The 24,590-nt window shown below is 42.4% G+C and overlaps 1 protein-coding gene across 1 annotated transcript; it reads left to right on the top strand.

The window, feature by feature from the left end:
* The first annotated feature begins 11,638 nt into the window (after positions 1-11,638).
* LOC311090742 (uncharacterized protein) lies at positions 11,639-14,733 on the top strand. The gene is made up of 4 exons (XM_084126231.1): positions 11,639-11,857; positions 12,669-12,800; positions 13,071-13,208; positions 13,468-14,733. Exons 1-4 carry the CDS (start codon positions 11,773-11,775, stop codon positions 14,637-14,639), a joined length of 1,527 nt encoding a protein of 508 aa, XP_083982357.1. The 5' UTR covers positions 11,639-11,772; the 3' UTR covers positions 14,640-14,733.
* Positions 14,734-24,590: the final 9,857 nt, after the last annotated feature.

The raw sequence follows: 24,590 nt of genomic DNA, 5'->3' as shown, positions 1-24,590 counted from the left end.
GGCCATTTTCCTCTCTTTTATTTAAGTGAGAAAATTAGGAATTAGATTTTTGTATTCCAGTGTTAATTTGGCTGTTCTCTCACATAATGGCTCATTGGAATCAATGCATGAGATCCCACCCTCCAAAGCCACGCCTCCTTCAAAACGCTTGAGCACAGCAGAGTCTGTAAAGTGTCGCGAGACAAAAGACTGCACCAAGTTGCCTCGTGTCTAAAATGCATAACATTACAGTGATAACGAATGTAAATAACTTGCAGTGCTCTAGTTGTACCACCTGACTGATGCAGATTCATTTTGGCATTGACCTGGAAACGTCTGAATCCAAATGCAATGATTGGACAAACAATTCTATTATTGATTGCTATAGGATCTGAAGTTTCAACCAGTATTGCCTCTTGACCAATAGTCTTCTGCTTTCTGCTGAAGCATTTTAGTGAAATTGTGTCTTCTAGTGGTCATTTTAGGAAGTTGCAACTTCAAGCCTACTAACAGATGATCCCTTTAGTTACCTGCGACCAAATGAGTTCTGAATGCCTGTAATGCCGAGTTCACACTGCACAATTTTCAGAGTAGTCGGGTCACTGTTCTTTTCACACTGCACGACTATCTGGGGTAACGTCCAGTTGCTGCTGTGTGCGCACTGCACGATGCACCAATGACAGGGGGTTTCACACTGCATGACTTGACAAAAGAAAGAATCGCTGACAACCGTCTGGTCTGCAAACTGCGTTTCACAACCAAACCCACGCGAGAAGTGATAAGGAAATAATGCAAGATCATTAAATGGTTATTAAAAAATATAGCCTGCAAAAAGATTTGCAATCCAAATTGTCTGTACGCTAATTTGCAGCAAAAAGGAGAGAAAAAAAACAATTATGCTTGGGGAGACGAGGGGAGCAAGAATTGTGTGTTAATTGTGCAAAGAGAGTTGGGGGTAAATAATTTTACAATGTGCTACTGTTGCTGCTGGTCAAGCAAATGTTTGTGCTTTGTTTCTGTTAAAATACTGATATTCTGGTCTATAACTCTTCCCCAAACATCCCGCTGTCCTGTAGTTTTCAGTCAGAACACATTACCACAGCAGGATTTTGAATCGCAGACAGGTCCAGATATTTAACATGCCAAATATCTCACGGGCGTTGGCGACTCATCGATGATTCTCTCAGATCGCGTCGTTGATAATTCACACTGCGTGATTGTCACTCGCGTGAACGAGCACCGATTGCCTATGATTTCGGGCATTTGTTGGCGATCTTCCAAAACCTGTCGGCGAATGAAAATCGTTCAGTGTGAACTCGGCACTGATCCTGTAAAACAGCCCTTCAAATGAGTGACGTTAATCACCTAGATTTAGCTCATTGCAAACAATGTAAGAGTCTGGAATAGAAGTGGAAAGTGCTTGATTTCTTGAACATCCTCACCTTTCTTGATTTTGACATTTTCTTTGCACACTGAACAAAAGAACATCCTTTATTTCAGTAAAAAACTAATGATTTATCATCAAATTAAAAAAGGTTTCTCACTGTCATATTAACATACAATCTCTTGTGAAATAAGTGCACTTAATTGTATTGTGTAGTGTAATTCAAATGTTAAAAATAATCTATTTTAAAAAAAAAACTGTACTTACAGATGAAATAATATTAATACTTAATAAGGCCGCTTAAGAGCACTTAAAGACCCACTGAAGTGCCTTGAAACGCGCAGCATTTTTCAGTGTTGACGTAATTTCCACTGAAACAGGGAGACAGGACGGGACATATTGAGCAGCTCCTCCCCTTTTTAAAATTGGCAATAGCGTTTCTTTTACATTACAGCTTGGCCAGAGCCGTCGAGCTGAATATGTTAGCTCCGCGATCATCCCAGCCCTCCTTCACACACCACGGGCCCCCCTTACGCGTCAAAGATCGCAGATGGCCACAGATTATTGTTGTTCAACATTCACTACCCATTAAAACTTCACACTCTTACTTGATCTGGACAAACTGACAGAAAGATTTAAGACACTAGCTTTGATATTTGACCACTGTTTATGTTAAAACATTCATTTCTTAATTTATGTCAGGAATGCAAAATAATTCATCTGTAACATTCATTATTTTGAATAGAATGTCATCACTCATATGTAGTCAGTAATGTCTTCTCCGGTTTATCTGTGTTTACGTGCATGCACTAGACAGTTCGACAGCCCCGATAAGGCTCTTATTTCTTATTATTAATTTGTTAAAAGAATTCACATAAGGTCCCAAGAATAGTTTTTCTTTGTTTTGTTTTGTTTTTTAGAAAGACTTAAGATAATAGGTGGATTATTCATGTAAAGTGGGATGAAAGAAGTGTAGATGGCCAAGCCATAATGGCAGAATAAAGAGGTGTCAAAGGTTCGTCGATTGACTACAATAAAGCATGAATGGGCCAGTTCTCCTCACCAGACATTAGTCATAGACTGTAAATGGGTGATTACAGGGCAATAACATATTTGATTAGCATCTCATCAGCCTTCTCTAAAAAACTCCCCTGACATCATCTTAGAAATGAGAACAATAGAAGCAGTTAAACTAACAGTAGGACAACAATATGCAAGTGCTATGACCCTTCTCAGTTTAATCTAACGCAGTAAATGTTAATACAATTTTTTTATATAGAATAGAATAGAATAGAATAGAATAGAATAGAAAGTGTTAGTATTAGTGGATCAAGTGCTGTCGAAAAAGAAGCGTCTTCAGCAGTTTCTTGAAAGTGGCTATGGACTCAGCAGCTCTGGTTGAGTTAGGGGCCGATCACACCTGACGCGTTTTTCAGGTTCGAAAACGCGAGGTGCACAGCACTTTACATTACACAGAACGAGCAGTGCGCTGCGTTTTTTATGTTGCTAGGCAACCAATGAAACAGCTGTCCTGTCAGTCAAGTAAACGTCAAATCAGCCTTTTATTACCTTTATTTACTTTCTGTTAACATTGTGGTAGTTACGGTTCGTGAAGTCGTTAAGCTCCTGGTAACCCGCGAGAGCACCACAAGTTTATCCTCTATCATCGCACTCTCCTGGCGTTCAAGCAACTGTAGCTTTCATCACTTAAACGGAAGGCCCGCCTCTCAATTCATTCGATTGGACAGTGGAAAAAAACGCGATGACGTCGGGCGCTTTTTCCGCTCGGAGTTGCTTTTTTTTCAACTTCAAAAACGCGAGGCGCAGCGGGCGGTAAAACGCGAGGCGCAGCAGGCGTATAAACAGCGCGCAGAACGCTCACTGCCATAGGAAACCAATTGAAAATAGGCGCCTCTCACTGCAAAAAACGCGTCAGGTGTGATCGGCCCCTTAGGCAGTTCATTCCACCAGCAGGGAACAGTCATGGTAAAAGTCAGAGAAAGAGATTTTGTGCCTCTTTGAGATGGCACCACAAGACGTCGTTCGCTTGCAGAGCGCAAGTTTCTGGATGGCACATACGTCCGAAGTAATGAGTTTAAGTAAAAGGGAGCAGAGCCAGTGGTTGTTCTGTAGGCAAACGTCAGTGACTTGAATTTGATGCGAGCGGCAACTGGCAACCAGTGCAATTTTTGTGAGGAGAGGAGTGACATGTGCTCTAGCCACTCTAGCTGCGGCATTCTGGATCAGTTGCAGAGGTCTGACCGTGCAAGCTGGAAGACCAGCCAGAGCATTACAATAGTCCAGTCTGGATAGAACTAGCGCTTGGACAAGGAGTTGTGTAGCATGCTCTGATAGGAAGGGCCTGATCCTCCTAATGGCAAATCTACATGACCGGGCAGTTCTAGCAATGTGGTCTGTGAAGTTCAATTGATCATCAATTACAACACCAAGGTTCCTGGCTGACCTTGATGGAGTTATGGATGACGAGTCTAGCTGAATGGTGAAGTTGTGATGAAGTGTTGGGTTGGCCGGGACCACGAGTAGCTCTGTCTTCGCAAGGTTTAGTTGAAGGTGAAATGTTTCGTTGAAATGTCTGTCAGGCAGGCTGAGATACGATCAGCTACCGTCGGATCGTCAGGCTGGAATGAGAGGTAGAGTTGTGTGTCATCAGCGTGTTGTAGTGATAGGAAAAGCCATGTTTCTGAATCACAGATCCTAGTGATGTCATGTAGATGGAGAAGAGAAGTGGTCCAAGCACTGTGCCTGAGGCACTCCAGTAGCTAGATGTTGGGTCTTAGACACCACACCCCTGCACGATACCCTAAAGGACCTACCTGAGAGGTAAGACTTGAACCGTTGGAGTGCGGTTCCTGAGATGCCCTTCATCTTTAGGATTGACAGGAGGATCTGGTGGTTAACTGTGTCAAAGGCAGCAGACAGATCCAGCAGGATGAGAACTGAGGATTTTGTCAGCTGCTCTTGTCAGTCTCAGAGCTTCAGTTACTGAGAGCAGGGCAGTCTCAGTTGAGTGTCCGCTTTTGAAACCAGACTGATTGTTGTCCAAGAGGTTGTTCTGTGTAAGGAAGGAAGAGATCTGGTTGAAAACAACTCGTTCAAGTGTTTTCGCAACGAATGGAAGGAGAGATATCGGTCTGTAATTTTCCAGATGTGCTGGATTTAGAGTGTGTTTCTTAAGCAGTGGGGTAACACGAGCCTGCTTAAATGCTGTGGGAAAGGTACCAGTGTGAAGAGAGGTGTTTATGATGTGTGTGAGTGCGGGTACAAGTGAGGATGAAATAATGACATAATATGTTTATACATTTAATAAATATACTCTTAATCAAATCAAATCAAATCAAGTATATTTGTATAGCGCTTTTCACAATACAGATTGTATCAAAGCAGCTTCACAGTATTAAAATAAAATAATACAACAAAGTTTGTTTCTAGTGGAATTTATTGATTGATAGAATAAAATTAAATATCCCCAAAATATCCCCAACTGAGCAAGCCAAAGGCAACAGTGGCAAGGAACCGAAAAAAAAAAATATGTTTTTTTTTTATGTTTGAGCTTTTATATCTCAATATTAATAAGAGTCTGATTAATTCTGAGTCCTGAACTGTAAACTGTCAAGAGTTGGCTTTCTAAATATATGTTGGTTATGTGTCTATTCAGAATGACTTTTTATTTTGGGTATGTCATGTATGCCCCACTTGCCAAACTTGGGTCTGTCAGGTAAGGGGTTAATGCCACAAACTTTAACCTGACAAAGCACGAACACTTTAAGGAGAAATATACCTGTATACCTGTTATATCCCCAGGGTGGCTGTTCCCTGGCAAGAGCCAGGATAGCTCAGTCGGTAGAGCATTAGACTTTTAATCTGAGGGTCCAGGGTTCAAGTCCCTGTTTGGGTGAAGGTCAGACAGTTTGTTGCAGACGTCCCCTAATCACTTGTTGTCCTCTTTCCAGCATTCGAGATGGCTGTTCATTCTCTGCTGCTCACATCCAGAAAAGAATATAGCATCTGACACACTGGCGGGAGTAGTCGTGGCCGAGAGGTTAAGGCGATGGACTTGAAATCCATTGGGGTCTCCCCGCGCAGGTTCGAACCCTGCCGACTACGTGGCTCTCTGTCTGATTGTGACATTCAGGAGCTTTGTACGAGCTGCATTTTTTTCTCTAACACGGAAAACTGGGCAACCCACATCTCTTTTCAAGCCTGAAGTGAGCAGGTTTTTGTCAAGTCAAGTCAAGTCAAGTGTATTTATATAGCGCTTTTCACAATACAGATTGCATCAAAGCAGCTTCACAGCATTAAACCAAAACACAACAAGGTTGTTTCTAGTGTAAATTTATTGATTGATAAAATTAAATTAATATCCCCAAAATATCCCCAACTGAGCAAGCCAAAGGCAACAGTGGCAAGGAACCGAAAACTCCATCAAGTGACCTAATGGTGTCCTAAAACTCCATCAAGTGACCCAATGGAGAAAAAAAACCTAGGGAGAACCCAGGCTCAGTCGGGGGCCAGTTCTCCTCTGGCATTTATGAACTAGAGGCCAGATTGTAGTTTGAACAGTAAGATTTATGTTATATGAATGCCTGGCTGAAGAGATGCGTCTTTAATCTAGTTTTAAACTGGGAGAGCGAGTCTGAGCAACGAACAGTATCAGGAAGGCTATTCCAGAGTTTCGGAGCTAAATGTGAAAATGCTCTCCCTCCTTTGGTGGATCTGGATATCCTAGGTATGACCAAAAGCCTCGAATTTAGTGATCTTAAAGAGCGCGATGGATTATAGGGCGATAGAAGATCCGTTAAATAGACTGGAGCTAAGCCGTTTAGGGCTTTATAAGTCAGTAGCAATACCTTGTAATTGATACGGAACTTTATAGGTAACCAATGCAGTGATGATAAAATCGGTGTTATATGATCATATTTTCTTGATCTAGTAAGAACTCTAGCGGCTGCATTTTGGACTAACTGTAGCTTGTTTATTGAGGATGCAGGACAACCAGCTAATAAAGCATTACAGTAATCTAGTCTCGAGGTCATGAATGCATGAACTAACTTTTCTGCATCGGAAACATATTACGTAGCTTTTGTGTAGGTGAAGGTGTCGTTGAACTCCTTTTTGCCAACACAATATGTTAGCTGAGTGCATCCTCTGCTGCTCACATCCACATTGATGGTTGGCCCCGGTGTCCTCTGCTGCTCACTTCCAGAAAAGAAAATAGCATGTGACTCACTACCACTATCACTGACTCACTTTCAAGAGTAGTCGTGACTGAGAGGTTAAGGCGATGAACTTGAAATCCTTTGGGGTCTCCCTGCGCAGGTTCGAACCCTGCTGACTACGTGGCCCCTTTATCACTTTGTCTGATTGTGACAGGAGTTGTGACGTCCAGGATCTTTGTACAAGATGCTTTTTTTTCTAACACGGAAATTGGGCTCTTTTCAAGCCTGAAGTGGGCATCGTTTCAAAAGGCCCAGATCATCTGTGATTTTGGCCATTCTATTCAGGCTGTCGGAGCAATGGCTTTGGCATCCCCCGACAACTTCACGGCCTTCACGATGTGCAGCTCAAGAGTCGCCGCATTATAATTTATGAAAAAAACATGGATATTAGTGTTTTGAAATGTTGCATTCGTTCTCTTTTAGAAAAGTCAAACAGAAACCTACTCATTATGTCCCAATTGCTCGTTTGTCTAAACCACCTTAGAGTTAGCAACATACCATGAAAAAAAAAACTCCACTCTTTCAATATCAGTGTTCCTAGCTTTGGAAGGAGCAGCCTATCTCTCTCGTCCCTTTATAAATTGTGGTCTTCATCCTTTAATGCCACAAACTTTAAGCTGACAAAGCATGAACACTTTAAGGAGAAAGTGCTGTTATATCCCTAGGGTGGCTGTTCCCTGGCAAAAGCCCGGCTAGCTCAAATGGTAGAGCATCAGACTTTTAATCTGAGGGTCCAGGGTTCCTGTTCGAGCAAAGGTTTGTTGCAGACCTCCCCTAAACTCTTGCTGTGCTCTTCCCAGCCTTTGAGGGAGGTGGTCTTCCTCTTCAAGATAAGATGTGGCAGGGTTATTTCCCAGCATTTGGTGTTGTTTTGCTTGCTGTAATGCTTGGTTACTAGGGACTTTAAGCAACAGCTGCTGATGGAACGGCAACGGCAGCCGGAAGTAAGCGTTAACTGCCGTAGCAAAAGAGCGCAAAAATCAATAAGCGACAGTAAAGAGGACGGCGTAGGGGTAATTTAATCATCAGACAAAATACAAAAAAAGGAAGTGATTTTAAAAAGCAAGAGAAGGGTTGCTTTTGGCATTTAATGATATACAGAAACAATTACAATGCCACATAACCTAAAGTATAACATTAACTTTCTTAATCTGTCACGTAGTAACGACTACGGCAAATCAGCTGTTCTCCCGTAGTAGACAGTTACAGTAGAATGTCGCGAGTTAGCAGTTAATGTCTCACGTGCACAATAGAACGACAGAATGCCGTTGCCGTTCCACCAGAGGCTGTTGCTTAAAGTCCCTACTGTCTAAGCAAGCGGTGGTGGGGGACTTTAAGAGAACTGAGCTGAAGCTTGCCGTTGACTCTGTATGTGCAGGCCCGGGGCCAGTGGAAAGATTGCTTTCTTTGTATAGCATTTAGTACTCTGTGTTGTGCCCGCAGCATGCCCAGTCCAAATCCGGATCATGGCAGTCTTTTCGTGTAGGTGAAGACGTCGTTGAACTCCTTTTTGTCAACACAATATTTTCGCCGGGTTGATCCTCTTCTGCATGCTCACATCCACATTGATGGTTGGCCCCGGTGCTCTCTGATGCTCAAATCCAGAAATGAAAATAGCATGTGTAAATATATGAGAAAACTTGTGAAACCCGATCAGACTGGCTTTATCGCCCATAGACAGGGGACTGATAATGTTCGAAGAGCTTTAAACCTCCAAATAGTGGCACAGAAAAGGAACACCCCATCAATGCTTCTCAGCTTGGATGCTGAGAAAGCGTTTGATCGGGTGGACTGGGGCTTCCTACAACAGACATTGAGGCACATGGGCTTTAATGAGACGTTTATAAAATGGGTCCAAACTTTTTATAAAAACCCAAAGTCACGAGTAAGGGTCAATGGGCACTGCTCAAAATTTTTCCCACTGGGATGCGGCACTAGGCAGGGTGAAGTTCTTTCAGCCTCACTATTTGCTTTGAGTATAGAGCCGTTAGCCGAACCGATTAGATCCAATCCTCTCATACAGGGAATAAGAGATGAATCAAATGTTCAGCATAAATTGTCACTTTTCGCTGACGATATTTTATTATTTCTGGAAAACCAGCTTCTAGCTTCTGTTCCAGCCTTGCTCCACAGTCTTAAGGAGTATAGTATGATATCAGGTTATAAAATTAATACAAACAAATCCGAAGCCTTAATGACTGTTGGGACTTGGCCATTTCAGTTGGATAATCTTGTCTCATTCAGACACTCCAAGCAGGGGTTTAGATATGTTGGAGTAATTCTTACCCCTAAGACTACGCAGTTGTTTTCATCTAACTATGATAAATTGTTAAAGGAAATCAGAACTGATTTAAACAGATGGGATGTACTACCGCTTTCTCTTTTGGGTAGAATTGAATGTATAAGAATGAATATTCTGCCAAGATTATTATTTCTGTTCCAAAACCTCCCTGCTGTTATACCACAATCTACTTTCAAATTTCTAGATAAATTAATGTCAAAATTTATATGGCAGAACAAAAGACCAAGAGTGCGCCTTAAAATTGTAATGTCGCCTAAGGAAAATGGGGGCTTAAATCTACCAAACTTCAAATTGTACTATTGGGCTGCCCAAATAAAAGCTGTGGTGGCATGGATCATTCGTGATCCGGAGTCACAGTGGGTCTCTATGGAAGAATATTCAGTGCCAGGAGTCTCTCTCTCTCAACTCCCATTTCTCAACCTACAGTCTCAGAAAAAAATAAAAATTGCAAATTTATGGGTCAAACATACATTAAAGATTTGAAATAAGGTCCAAAAGCAGTTGAAGGGAAAGACTGCTTTATCTCGAGCTATGACTATTAATAGAAATATTGAGTTCCTTCCATCTTTATCAGACAGCAGAGGCTTTCGGGGATGGGCTGAGAGGGGTCTCCTCACAGTGAATCAATTGTTTGATGGAAATGTAATTAAAACCTTTGCCCAATTAAGAGCGAAATTCAAGTTACCCTCAAGTGATTTATATAAGTATTTTCAAATAAGGAGCTATGTAACAAAACATAATGATTGGGAACTGATCAGAAGAGAGCCTACAAATATAGAGAAGCATTTTATTAATTTGATTGAAAATGGTGGTGTAATGAAAAAACAAATGTCCTTGATGTACAAAAAAATGTTGATTGACATGTCAGATAATACACAACATATAAAACAACAATGGGAAATGGAGCTGAATGTTACCCTGGATGACGATGTTTGGGTTAACATTTGCTCTGGCTGTAATAAGGGTATGGGCAGTCAGGTCTGGAGGGAGTTTGATTGGAAGACGAAAATTAGATTTTTCAGGACTCCGTTAAAATCTTTCCTCACCAAGAGTAGTATGAGTGACAAATGTTGGAGGAACTGTGGATTGGTCGGTGATCAAACTCACATCTTTTGGGACTATCCCACCAGACATAGCTTTTGGAAGGACATTAAGGGCATTTTGGAAAATCTACTAAAAGTGAGGAGTCATCTCTTTTTACTCCCATATCTTTCCAGACAATCTTTCTCAAGACCAAGCATTTCTTCTCCATCTCCTCTTAATGACGGCAAGGAAAATGATAACAATCTGTTGGTTAAAACCTGAGCCACCTACCGTTACGCAATGGACACAAAAGATAAGACAAGTTTATTTAATGGAACGGTTGACAGCACAACTGCAATTAAAAACCCCAGTTTTTGAAAGAAGATGGGGTCCAGTTATTGACTTTCTGAAATAGGACATAAGCCTATGCCTTAAATTGTTTATGATTCTTATTGTAAATAATGTATGAAGCCCAGTCTCAGGACAATGTTCATGTTTTTTGTGTGTGTGTGTGTGTGTGTGTGTGTGTGTGTGTGTGTGTGTGTGTGTGTGTGTGTGTGTGTGTGTGTGTGTGTGTGTGTGTGTGTGTGTGTGTGTGTGTGTGTGTGTGTGTGTGTGTGTGTGTGTGTGTGTGTGTGTGTGTGTGTGTGTGTGTGTGTGTGTGTGTGTGTGTGTGTGTGTGTGTGTGTGTGTGTGTGTGTGTGTGTGTATTCACAATAAGCATTGGACTCACTGGCAGGAGTAGTCGTGGCCGAGAGGTTAAGGCGATGGACTTCAAATCCATTGGGGTCTCCCCGTGCAGGTTTGAACCCTGCCGACTACATGGCTCCTTGTCACTTTGTCTGTTTGTGACAGGAATTGTGACATCCAGGAGCTTTGTACGAGCTGCTTTTTTCTCTAACACGGAAAACTGGGCAACCCACATCTCTTTTCAAGCCTGAAGTGAGCAGGTTTTTGTGTAGGTGAAGATGTCATTAGTTTATAAATAAGAGTTTTGGCACACCTGTCTGAGTGGCGCTACAAATTCTTCTAAAATCTGATTTTATTTCGGGCATGTTCATATTTCGGGCATCTCACAATAACAATTAAATGTTGTGCTTTTGTAAAATAAGGAAAACAAACAGGGTGCGCTTTCTGCCGTCTCGGTCTCCGTCACAGAAATGAACCAAAACTCGGTCACGATAAGAAATATGTCTATAGAAAGCTTGAGTGAACAAATATTATCTGATTATGCAATCCATATAAAACCATCCAATATTAAAGTGGCTATGATATAACCATGGCTGTGTATTCCCCTATATTCACTACAGTGGCTGGAAACATTGTTTTCATTCATAATTACTTGCATGGATTCACGTCGCAAATCAATCAGCAAAATTCAAATTTTAGACATGCCCCTGTGTCTCTTTGAGTTCAATGCAGATTTAAGCCAGTCTCCAGTAGAGATCCATTTCCTGGAGAGTTTAGGTGTAGGAGTTTAGTCATAATTACAACTTGTAACTTGTGGTAGAACTCCGACTTGTACCACGTGATCGCTGGACTACCTGGCCACTGCAGATTCATTTGCCGTTGATAGTGTTGCCATAAAAACAATCAATCATCTCCTAATTACGGTAATTATTACGACATCCAACCCTAATCAAACACACCTGAACAAGCTAATCAAGGTCTTCAAGATTAGGCTATATTAAGAGGATAGCAAGTGATTAAGTAAGCTACAGGCAAGTGATTTTCATTAGGGTTGGGTTTTTCTTTGTAGTTTTGGGGTCCTTGCTGTCCGCTCCTCCTGACTCACTAATTCAGTGCATCTTCCAGCAGAGTTGATTTTGAGATTGCAGGTCAAGAGGATGACAGCACAAGTGTACTGCTCATTTAGTGCTGTTTTATTGTGTCTGTCTGCTTGTTTGAGCACAACAGACGCTGGAGTCCTAGGTGAGAAGTTCTTTTAGCTTCATTACGCAGCCTGAAGAAGTGCATAAATAAAGTGCCTTACAAAATTTGATTTCAAACACATCTGCTTACAAAAATACAGTACAGACGTCAAGTGGAAGTTCATCTTTGTATGTTGGTTTACTTTTATTAATAAGCAAAGTATAAATATGCAAACTGTCATAAGTTTATGCATTTTTTCATTGTACAAGTAAAACCCATATAATCACTAATAGGCATTTTTGTTTATTGTAAGACAAGAACATTAGTGTTATAATATGGCTACAAAATTGCTACCGGACTGTATCAATCCTGAGTTTAAACTTTAGGCAAAAGTTTTTTGTTTTTATTTGTTTTAAGAAATGCATAAGCCTACAATATAACGTGGAGAGCTAATTATACCCGGTAACTCTGCATTTTATCTATATTGGTTTTGTTTTCTGTTGAGTAGCTTTATTAAAATGCTTAAAAGGAAATGAGGGTGGTCATGGGGATGGTGTCATTTTTGAAGATGTACACCAGTAAATTTGTAGACAACATATTATCTGATGTCCATGCTTTCTATCAGCATTGCACTATTACTCGCTCTACTACAGTGGGGTAGGTTGTAACTGCACTCTCAGTCTTTGAAACCGATTGATGCAGTTTAGTGAAAAATGATAGATTTCTAAGCTACTTGAATTGAAGCAGATAAATGTGTGAATATTATCAAGTTTGAGACTCATTGTAAAACCCCTGACTTGCAAATGCTGAAGCAAACTATTACAGCACTTCCTGGTCTCCCCTAATGATCCTCTTGAATCCTCTTCTGTAGTGTCTGGTCAGTGTCCGGCGACGCTGACGGTCGTGCCCTCCCGACGAGGATGCACTTCTGATAGAGACTGCTCTGGAGGACACAAATGCTGTAAATTTCCCTGTGGGACTGCATGTGTGCCGCCTGTTTTCAGTGAGTTATAATTATTGATGCATGCTATACATCTTCCAGAGAAAACCCTGAGAAAATGTTTTCACTCAGGAATTGCTAGGAAGTTTCACAAATAATTGCAAAGAAACCGCAAGTAACACTTTGAACTAAATGTGAAACTATGAAGTAGATGGACTGAAAATTCCGGTACGATCATCTCTCATTTTTAGTGTTTTTATTTATTTTTCATACAGTGTATGAGACATTCAGTATTCAGTGATGTGGTTTCTCTGTCATGTGTCTCTATAATAGCAAAGGCAGGGGAGTGTCCAAGCACAAATTTTGGAGCGGGACTGTGTGCGGAGTTGTGTTCCTATGACAGTGACTGTCCGAACAATGAGAAATGCTGCTGCAATGGATGTGGACATCAGTGTATGGATCCATTTGCAGGTATTTGTTATAAGTGTTTGGGTCAGCTTCCTCATTTCCGTTTGTCCGTTTTATAATTAATCGTTCTCAATGTAAAAAGTATTCAGCCAATAGCACAGCTTAAAGCACAGGATGGTTTCACAAAATTAATTCATACAATTAATACGACCATGTTTAATAATTAAAGGGGAGTAAAACTTGGTATTTGGGTCTTGTGCTGTATCTGAGACTGAATGCCTCTAAACGGACTGACTAAAGTTGACTATCTGTATCCATCCAGGGAAGCCTGCAGCCGAACCTCCAAAGCCTCCAGTAAAGCCTGCAGCCGAACCTCCAGGGAAGCCTCCAGGGAAGCCAGCAGCCGAACCTCCAAAGCCTCCAGGGAAGCCTCCAGGGAAGCCTGCAGCCGAACTACCTGAGCCGGAGCCTTCTACAGAACTGCCGGAGCCTTCTACCGAACCTCTGGAGCCTTCAGACGAACTGCCAGTGACGCCTGCAGCCGAACCCCCGAAGCCAGCAGCCGAACCTCCAAGGCCTCCAGGGAAGCCAGCAGCCGAACCTCCAAAGCCTCCAGGGAAGCCTCCAGGGAAGCCAGCAGCCGAACCTCCAAAGCCTCCAGGGAAGCCTCCAGGGAAGCCAGCAGCCGAACCTCCAAAGCCTCCAGGGAAGCCAGCAGCCGAACCTCCAAAGCCTCCAGGGAAGCCAGCAGCCGAACCTCCAAAGCCTCCAGGGAAGCCAGCAGCCGAACCTCCAAAGCCTCCAGGGAAGCCTCCAGGGAAGCCAGCAGCCGAACCTCCAAAGCCTCCAGGGAAGCCTCCAGGGAAGCCTGCAGCCGAACTACCTGAGCCGGAGCCTTCTACAGAACTGCCGGAGCCTTCTACCGAACCTCTGGAGCCTTCAGACGAACTGCCAGTGACGCCTGCAGCCGAACCTCCAAGGCCTCCAGGGAAGCCAGCAGCCGAACCTCCAAAGCCTCCAGGGAGGCCTCCAGGGAAGCCAGCAGCCGAACCTCCAAAGCCTCCAGGGAAGCCTCCAGGGAAGCCAGCAGCCGAACCTCCAAAGCCTCCAGGGAAGCCAGCAGCCGAACCTCCAAAGCCTCCAGGGAAGCCAGCAGCCGAACCTCCAAAGCCTCCAGGGAAGCCTCCAGGGAAGCCTGCAGCCGAACTACCTGAGCCGGAGCCTTCTACCGAACCTCTGGAGCCTTCAAACGAACTTCCAGTGACGCCTGCAGCCGAACCCCCGAAGCCTGCAGCCGAACCTCCAAAGCCTCCAGGGAAGCCTGCAGCCGAACCTCCAAAGCCTCCAGGGAAGCCTCCAGGGAAGCCTGCAGCCGAACCTCCAAAGCCTCCAAAGCCTCCAGGGAAGCCTGCAGTCGAACCGCCCAAGGCTCCAGTGAAGCCTGCAGCTGAACCGCCAACTTACCCTTATGGCCAATGTCCTGGCCATAAGTAATGTGGCTATGCATGCTGTTAACTGTGCTGATTTAACCATTGGATGTATGGTGTGTTTATCACCCTGTTTATCACCAAATAAATCTCACTTCTAAGGCCATTTTCCTCTCTTTTATTTAAGTGAGAAAATTAGGAATTAGATTTTTGTATTCCAGTGTTAATTTGGCTGTTCTCTCACATAATGGCTCATTGGAATCAATGCATGAGATCCCACCCTCCAAAGCCACGCCTCCTTCAAAACGCTTGAGCACAGCAGAGTCTGTAAAGTGTCACGAGACAAAAGACTGCACCAAGTTGCCTCGTGTCTAAAATGCATAACATTACAGTGATAACGAATGTAAATAACTTGCAGTGCTCTAGTTGTACCACCTGACTGATGCAGATTCATTTTGGCATTGACCTGGAAACGTCTGAATCCAAATGCAATGATTGGACAAACAATTCTATTATTGATTGCTATAGGATCTGAAGTTTCAACCAGTATTGCCTCTTGACCAATAGTCTTCTGCTTTCTGCTGAAGCATTTTAGTGAAATTGTGTCTTCTAGTGGTCATTTTAGGAAGTTGCAACTTCAAGCCTACTAACAGATGATCCCTTTAGTTACCTGCGACCAAATGAGTTCTGAATGCCTGTAATGCTGAGTTCACACTGCACAATTTTCAGAGTAGTCGGGTCACTGTTCTTTTCACACTGCACGACTATCTGGGGTAACGTCCAGTTGCTGCTGTGTGCGCACTGCACGATGCACCAATGACAGGGGGTTTCACACTGCATGACTTGACAAAAGAAAGAATCGCTGACAACCGTCTGGTCTGCAAACTGCGTTTCACAACCAAACCCACGCGAGAAGTGATAAGGAAATAATGCAAGATCATTAAATGGTTATTAAAAAATATAGCCTGCAAAAAGATTTGCAATCCAAATTGTCTGTACGCTAATTTGCAGCAAAAAGGAGAGAAAAAAAACAATTATGCTTGGGGAGACGAGGGGAGCAAGAATTGTGTGTTAATTGTGCAAAGAGAGTTGGGGGTAAATAATTTTACAATGTGCTACTGTTGCTGCTGGTCAAGCAAATGTTTGTGCTTTGTTTCTGTTAAAATACTGATATTCTGGTCTATAACTCTTCCCCAAACATCCCGCTGTCCTGTAGTTTTCAGTCAGAACACATTACCACAGCAGGATTTTGAATCGCAGACAGGTCCAGATATTTAACATGCCAAATATCTCACGGGCGTTGGCGACTCATCGATGATTCTCTCAGATCGCGTCGTTGATAATTCACACTGCGTGATTGTCACTCGCGTGAACGAGCACCGATTGCCTATGATTTCGGGCATTTGTTGGCGATCTTCCAAAACCTGTCGGCGAATGAAAATCGTTCAGTGTGAACTCGGCACTGATCCTGTAAAACAGCCCTTCAAATGAGTGACGTTAATCACCTAGATTTAGCTCATTGCAAACAATGTAAGAGTCTGGAATAGAAGTGGAAAGTGCTTGATTTCTTGAACATCCTCACCTTTCTTGATTTTGACATTTTCTTTGCACACTGAACAAAAGAACATCCTTTATTTCAGTAAAAAACTAATGATTTATCATCAAATTAAAAAAGGTTTCTCACTGTCATATTAACATACAATCTCTTGTGAAATAAGTGCACTTAATTGTATTGTGTAGTGTAATTCAAATGTTAAAAATAATCTATTTTAAAAAAAAAACTGTACTTACAGATGAAATAATATTAATACTTAATAAGGCCGCTTAAGAGCACTTAAAGACCCACTGAAGTGCCTTGAAACGCGCAGCATTTTTCAGTGTTGACGTAATTTCCACTGAAACAGGGAGACAGGACGGGACATATTGAGCAGCTCCTCCCCTTTTTAAAATTGGCAATAGCGTTTCTTTTACATTACAGCTTGGCCAGAGCCGTCGAGCTGAATATGTTAGCTCCGCGATCATCCCAGCCCTCCTTCACACACCACGGGCCCCCCTTACGCGTCAAAGATCGCAGATGGCCACAGATTATTGTTGTTCAACATTCACTACCCATTAAAACTTCACACTCTTACTTGATCTGGACAAACTGACAGAAAGATTTAAGACACTAGCTTTGATATTTGACCACTGTTTATGTTAAAACATTCATTTCTTAATTTATGTCAGGAATGCAAAATAATTCATCTGTAACATTCATTATTTTGAATAGAATGTCATCACTCATATGTAGTCAGTAATGTCTTCTCCGGTTTATCTGTGTTTACGTGCATGCACTAGACAGTTCGACAGCCCCGATAAGGCTCTTATTTCTTATTATTAATTTGTTAAAAGAATTCACATAAGGTCCCAAGAATAGTTTTTCTTTGTTTTGTTTTTTAGAAAGACTTAAGATAATAGGTGGATTATTCATGTAAAGTGGGATGAAAGAAGTGTAGATGGCCAAGCCATAATGGCAGAATAAAGAGGTGTCAAAGGTTCGTCGATTGACTACAATAAAGCATGAATGGGCCAGTTCTCCTCACCAGACATTAGTCATAGACTGTAAATGGGTGATTACAGGGCAATAACATATTTGATTAGCATCTCATCAGCCTTCTCTAAAAAACTCCCCTGACATCATCTTAGAAATGAGAACAATAGAAGCAGTTAAACTAACAGTAGGACAACAATATGCAAGTGCTATGACCCTTCTCAGTTTAATCTAACGCAGTAAATGTTAATACAATTTTTTTATATAGAATAGAATAGAATAGAATAGAATAGAAAGTGTTAGTATTAGTGGATCAAGTGCTGTCGAAAAAGAAGCGTCTTCAGCAGTTTCTTGAAAGTGGCTATGGACTCAGCAGCTCTGGTTGAGTTAGGGGCCGATCACACCTGACGCGTTTTTCAGGTTCGAAAACGCGAGGTGCACAGCACTTTACATTACACAGAACGAGCAGTGCGCTGCGTTTTTTATGTTGCTAGGCAACCAATGAAACAGCTGTCCTGTCAGTCAAGTAAACGTCAAATCAGCCTTTTATTACCTTTATTTACTTTCTGTTAACATTGTGGTAGTTACGGTTCGTGAAGTCGTTAAGCTCCTGGTAACCCGCGAGAGCACCACAAGTTTATCCTCTATCATCGCACTCTCCTGGCGTTCAAGCAACTGTAGCTTTCATCACTTAAACGGAAGGCCCGCCTCTCAATTCATTCGATTGGACAGTGGAAAAAAACGCGATGACGTCGGGCGCTTTTTCCGCTCGGAGTTGCTTTTTTTTCAACTTCAAAAACGCGAGGCGCAGCGGGCGGTAAAACGCGAGGCGCAGCAGGCGTATAAACAGCGCGCAGAACGCTCACTGCCATAGGAAACCAATTGAAAATAGGCGCCTCTCACTGCAAAAAACGCGTCAGGTGTGATCGGCCCCTTAGGCAGTTCATTCCACCAGCAGGGAACAGTCATGGTAAAAGTCAGAGAAAGAGATTTTGTGCCTCTTTGAGATGGCACCACAAGACGTCGTTCGCTTGCAGAGCGCAAGTTTCTGGATGGCACATACGTCCGAAGTAATGAGTTTAAGTAAAAGGGAGCAGAGCCAGTGGTTGTTCTGTAGGCAAACGTCAGTGACTTGAATTTGATGCGAGCGGCAACTGGCAACCAGTGCAATTTTTGTGAGGAGAGGAGTGACATGTGCTCTAGCCACTCTAGCTGCGGCATTCTGGATCAGTTGCAGAGGTCTGACCGTGCAAGCTGGAAGACCAGCCAGAGCATTACAATAGTCCAGTCTGGATAGAACTAGCGCTTGGACAAGGAGTTGTGTAGCATGCTCTGATAGGAAGGGCCTGATCCTCCTAATGGCAAATCTACATGACCGGGCAGTTCTAGCAATGTGGTCTGTGAAGTTCAATTGATCATCAATTACAACACCAAGGTTCCTGGCTGACCTTGATGGAGTTATGGATGACGAGTCTAGCTGAATGGTGAAGTTGTGATGAAGTGTTGGGTTGGCCGGGACCACGAGTAGCTCTGTCTTCGCAAGGTTTAGTTGAAGGTGAAATGTTTCGTTGAAATGTCTGTCAGGCAGGCTGAGATACGATCAGCTACCGTCGGATCGTCAGGCTGGAATGAGAGGTAGAGTTGTGTGTCATCAGCGTGTTGTAGTGATAGGAAAAGCCATGTTTCTGAATCACAGATCCTAGTGATGTCATGTAGATGGAGAAGAGAAGTGGTCCAAGCACTGTGCCTGAGGCACTCCAGTAGCTAGATGTTGGGTCTTAGACACCACACCCCTGCACGATACCCTAAAGGACCTACCTGAGAGGTAAGACTTGAACCGTTGGAGTGCGGTTCCTGAGATGCCCTTCATCTTTAGGATTGACAGGAGGATCTGGTGGTTAACTGTGTCAAAGGCAGCAGACAGATCCAGCAGGATGAGAACTGAGGATTTTGTCAGCTGCTCTTGTCAGTCTCAGAGCTTCAGTTACTGAGAGCAGGGCAGTCTCAGTTGAGTGTCCGCTTTTGAAACCAGACTGATTGTTGTCCAAGAGGTTGTTCTGTGTAAGGAAGGAAGAGATCTGGTTGAAAACAACTCGTTCAAGTGTTTTCGCAACGAATGGAAGGAGAGATATCGGTCTGTAATTTTCCAGATGTGCTGGATTTAGAGTGTGTTTCTTAAGCAGTGGGGTAACACGAGCCTGCTTAAATGCTGTGGGAAAGGTACCAGTGTGAAGAGAGGTGTTTATGATGTGTGTGAGTGCGGGTACAAGTGAGGATGAAATAATGACATAATATGTTTATACATTTAATAAATATACTCTTAATCAAATCAAATCAAATCAAGTATATTTGTATAGCGCTTTTCACAATACAGATTGTATCAAAGCAGCTTCACAGTATTAAAATAAAATAATACAACAAAGTTTGTTTCTAGTGGAATTTATTGATTGATAGAATAAAATTAAATATCCCCAAAATATCCCCAACTGAGCAAGCCAAAGGCAACAGTGGCAAGGAACCGAAAAAAAAATATGTTTTTGTTTTTATGTTTGAGCTTTTATATCTCAATATTAATAAGAGTCTGATTAATTCTGAGTCCTGAACTGTAAACTGTCAAGAGTTGGCTTTCTAAATATATGTTGGTTATGTGTCTATTCAGAATGACTTTTTATTTTGGGTATGTCATGTATGCCCCACTTGCCAAACTTGGGTCTGTCAGGTAAGGGGTTAATGCCACAAACTTTAACCTGACAAAGCACGAACACTTTAAGGAGAAATATACCTGTATACCTGTTATATCCCCAGGGTGGCTGTTCCCTGGCAAGAGCCAGGATAGCTCAGTCGGTAGAGCATTAGACTTTTAATCTGAGGGTCCAGGGTTCAAGTCCCTGTTTGGGTGAAGGTCAGACAGTTTGTTGCAGACGTCCCCTAATCACTTGTTGTCCTCTTTCCAGCATTCGAGATGGCTGTTCATTCTCTGCTGCTCACATCCAGAAAAGAATATAGCATCTGACACACTGGCGGGAGTAGTCGTGGCCGAGAGGTTAAGGCGATGGACTTGAAATCCATTGGGGTCTCCCTGCGCAGGTTCGAACCCTGCCGACTACGTGGCTCTCTGTCTGATTGTGACATTCAGGAGCTTTGTACGAGCTGCATTTTTTTCTCTAACACGGAAAACTGGGCAACCCACATCTCTTTTCAAGCCTGAAGTGAGCAGGTTTTTGTCAAGTCAAGTCAAGTCAAGTGTATTTATATAGCGCTTTTCACAATACAGATTGCATCAAAGCAGCTTCACAGCATTAAACCAAAACACAACAAGGTTGTTTCTAGTGTAAATTTATTGATTGATAAAATTAAATTAATATCCCCAAAATATCCCCAACTGAGCAAGCCAAAGGCAACAGTGGCAAGGAACCGAAAACTCCATCAAGTGACCTAATGGTGTCCTAAAACTCCATCAAGTGACCCAATGGAGAAAAAAAACCTTGGGAGAACCCAGGCTCAGTCGGGGGCCAGTTCTCCTCTGGCATTTATGAACTAGAGGCCAGATTGTAGTTTGAACAGTAAGATTTATGTTATATGAATGCCTGGCTGAAGAGATGCGTCTTTAATCTAGTTTTAAACTGGGAGAGCGAGTCTGAGCAACGAACAGTATCAGGAAGGCTATTCCAGAGTTTCGGAGCTAAATGTGAAAATGCTCTCCCTCCTTTGGTGGATCTGGATATCCTAGGTATGACCAAAAGCCTCGAATTTAGTGATCTTAAAGAGCGCGATGGATTATAGGGCGATAGAAGATCCGTTAAATAGACTGGAGCTAAGCCGTTTAGGGCTTTATAAGTCAGTAGCAATACCTTGTAATTGATACGGAACTTTATAGGTAACCAATGCAGTGATGATAAAATCGGTGTTATATGATCATATTTTCTTGATCTAGTAAGAACTCTAGCGGCTGCATTTTGGACTAACTGTAGCTTGTTTATTGAGGATGCAGGACAACCAGCTAATAAAGCATTACAGTAATCTAGTCTCGAGGTCATGAATGCATGAACTAACTTTTCTGCATCGGAAACATATTACGTAGCTTTTGTGTAGGTGAAGGTGTCGTTGAACTCCTTTTTGCCAACACAATATGTTAGCTGAGTGCATCCTCTGCTGCTCACATCCACATTGATGGTTGGCCCCGGTGTCCTCTGCTGCTCACTTCCAGAAAAGAAAATAGCATGTGACTCACTACCACTATCACTGACTCACTTTCAAGAGTAGTCGTGACTGAGAGGTTAAGGCGATGAACTTGAAATCCTTTGGGGTCTCCCTGCGCAGGTTCGAACCCTGCTGACTACGTGGCCCCTTTATCACTTTGTCTGATTGTGACAGGAGTTGTGACGTCCAGGATCTTTGTACAAGATGCTTTTTTTTCTAACACGGAAATTGGGCTCTTTTCAAGCCTGAAGTGGGCATCGTTTCAAAAGGCCCAGATCATCTGTGATTTTGGCCATTCTATTCAGGCTGTCGGAGCAATGGCTTTGGCATCCCCCGACAACTTCACGGCCTTCACGATGTGCAGCTCAAGAGTCGCCGCATTATAATTTATGAAAAAAACATGGATATTAGTGTTTTGAAATGTTGCATTCGTTCTCTTTTAGAAAAGTCAAACAGAAACCTACTCATTATGTCCCAATTGCTCGTTTGTCTAAACCACCTTAGAGTTAGCAACATACCATGAAAAAAAAAACTCCACTCTTTCAATATCAGTGTTCCTAGCTTTGGAAGGAGCAGCCTATCTCTCTCGTCCCTTTATAAATTGTGGTCTTCATCCTTTAATGCCACAAACTTTAAGCTGACAAAGCATGAACACTTTAAGGAGAAAGTGCTGTTATATCCCTAGGGTGGCTGTTCCCTGGCAAAAGCCCGGCTAGCTCAAATGGTAGAGCATCAGACTTTTAATCTGAGGGTCCAGGGTTCCTGTTCGAGCAAAGGTTTGTTGCAGACCTCCCCTAAACTCTTGCTGTGCTCTTCCCAGCCTTTGAGGGAGGTGGTCTTCCTCTTCAAGATAAGATGTGGCAGGGTTATTTCCCAGCATTTGGTGTTGTTTTGCTTGCTGTAATGCTTGGTTACTAGGGACTTTAAGCAACAGCTGCTGATGGAACGGCAACGGCAGCCGGAAGTAAGCGTTAACTGCCGTAGCAAAAGAGCGCAAAAATCAATAAGCGACAGTAAAGAGGACGGCGTAGGGGTAATTTAATCATCAGACAAAATACAAAAAAAGGAAGTGATTTTAAAAAGCAAGAGAAGGGTTGCTTTTGGCATTTAATGATATACAGAAACAATTACAATGCCACATAACCTAAAGTATAACATTAACTTTCTTAATCTGTCACGTAGTAACGACTACGGCAAATCAGCTGTTCTCCCGTAGTAGACAGTTACAGTAGAATGTCGCGAGTTAGCAGTTAATGTCTCACGTGCACAATAGAACGACAGAATGCCGTTGCCGTTCCACCAGAGGCTGTTGCTTAAAGTCCCTACTGTCTAAGCAAGCGGTGGTGGGGGACTTTAAGAGAACTGAGCTGAAGCTTGCCGTTGACTCTGTATGTGCAGGCCCGGGGCCAGTGGAAAGATTGCTTTCTTTGTATAGCATTTAGTACTCTGTGTTGTGCCCGCAGCATGCCCAGTCCAAATCCGGATCATGGCAGTCTTTTCGTGTAGGTGAAGACGTCGTTGAACTCCTTTTTGTCAACACAATATTTTCGCCGGGTTGATCCTCTTCTGCATGCTCACATCCACATTGATGGTTGGCCCCGGTGCTCTCTGATGCTCAAATCCAGAAATGAAAATAGCATGTGTAAATATATGAGAAAACTTGTGAAACCCGATCAGACTGGCTTTATCGCCCATAGACAGGGGACTGATAATGTTCGAAGAGCTTTAAACCTCCAAATAGTGGCACAGAAAAGGAACACCCCATCAATGCTTCTCAGCTTGGATGCTGAGAAAGCGTTTGATCGGGTGGACTGGGGCTTCCTACAACAGACATTGAGGCACATGGGCTTTAATGAGACGTTTATAAAATGGGTCCAAACTTTTTATAAAAACCCAAAGTCACGAGTAAGGGTCAATGGGCACTGCTCAAAATTTTTCCCACTGGGACGCGGCACTAGGCAGGGTGAAGTTCTTTCAGCCTCACTATTTGCTTTGAGTATAGAGCCGTTAGCCGAACCGATTAGATCCAATCCTCTCATACAGGGAATAAGAGATGAATCAAATGTTCAGCATAAATTGTCACTTTTCGCTGACGATATTTTATTATTTCTGGAAAACCCTATCACTTCTGTTCCAGCCTTGCTCCACAGTCTTAAGGAGTATAGTATGATATCAGGTTATAAAATTAATACAAACAAATCCGAAGCCTTAATGACTGTTGGGACTTGGCCATTTCAGTTGGATAATCTTGTCTCATTCAGACACTCCAAGCAGGGGTTTAGATATGTTGGAGTAATTCTTACCCCTAAGACTACGCAGTTGTTTTCATCTAACTATGATAAATTGTTAAAGGAAATCAGAACTGATTTAAACAGATGGGATGTACTACCGCTTTCTCTTTTGGGTAGAATTGAATGTATAAGAATGAATATTCTGCCAAGATTATTATTTCTGTTCCAAAACCTCCCTGCTGTTATACCACAATCTACTTTCAAATTTCTAGATAAATTAATGTCAAAATTTATATGGCAGAACAAAAGACCAAGAGTGCGCCTTAAAATTGTAATGTCGCCTAAGGAAAATGGGGGCTTAAATCTACCAAACTTCAAATTGTACTATTGGGCTGCCCAAATAAAAGCTGTGGTGGCATGGATCATTCGTGATCCGGAGTCACAGTGGGTCTCTATGGAAGAATATTCGGTGCCAGGAGTCTCTCTCTCTCAACTCCCATTTCTCAACCTACAGTCTCAGAAAAAAATAAAAATTGCAAATTTATGGGTCAAACATACATTAAAGATTTGAAATAAGGACCAAAAGCAGTTGAAGGGAAAGACTGCTTTATCTCGAGCTATGACTATTAATAGAAATATTGAGTTCCTTCCATCTTTATCAGACAGCAGAGGCTTTCGGGGATGGGCTGAGAGGGGTCTCCTCACAGTGAATCAATTGTTTGATGGAAATGTAATTAAAACCTTTGCCCAATTAAGAGCGAAATTCAAGTTACCCTCAAGTGATTTATATAAGTATTTTCAAATAAGGAGCTATGTAACAAAACATAATGATTGGGAACTGATCAGAAGAGAGCCTACAAATATAGAGAAGCATTTTATTAATTTGATTGAAAATGGTGGTGTAATGAAAAAACAAATGTCCTTGATGTACAAAAAAATGTTGATTGACATGTCAGATAATACACAACATATAAAACAACAATGGGAAATGGAGCTGAATGTTACCCTGGATGACGATGTTTGGGTTAACATTTGCTCTGGCTGTAATAAGGGTATG

This window comes from Abramis brama (assembly GCF_963993115.1).
Source record: "Abramis brama genome assembly, chromosome: 10".
NCBI classification, from domain to species: domain Eukaryota; kingdom Metazoa; phylum Chordata; class Actinopteri; order Cypriniformes; family Leuciscidae; genus Abramis; species Abramis brama.
The sequence above is the reverse complement of the archived record's forward strand: the minus strand, read 5'-3'. Positions and strand labels throughout refer to the sequence as shown.

Coding starts and splice junctions, on each gene's coding strand:
- LOC311090742 (XM_084126231.1), top strand. CDS start 11,773: ATGACAGCACAAGTGTACTGCTCATTTAGTGCTGTTTTATTGTGTCTG. Junction 12,801..13,070: donor ATGTGTGCCGCCTGTTTTCA/GTGAGTTATAAT, acceptor TCTCTATAATAG/CAAAGGCAGGGGAGTGTCCA. Junction 13,209..13,467: donor GTGTATGGATCCATTTGCAG/GTATTTGTTATA, acceptor GTATCCATCCAG/GGAAGCCTGCAGCCGAACCT.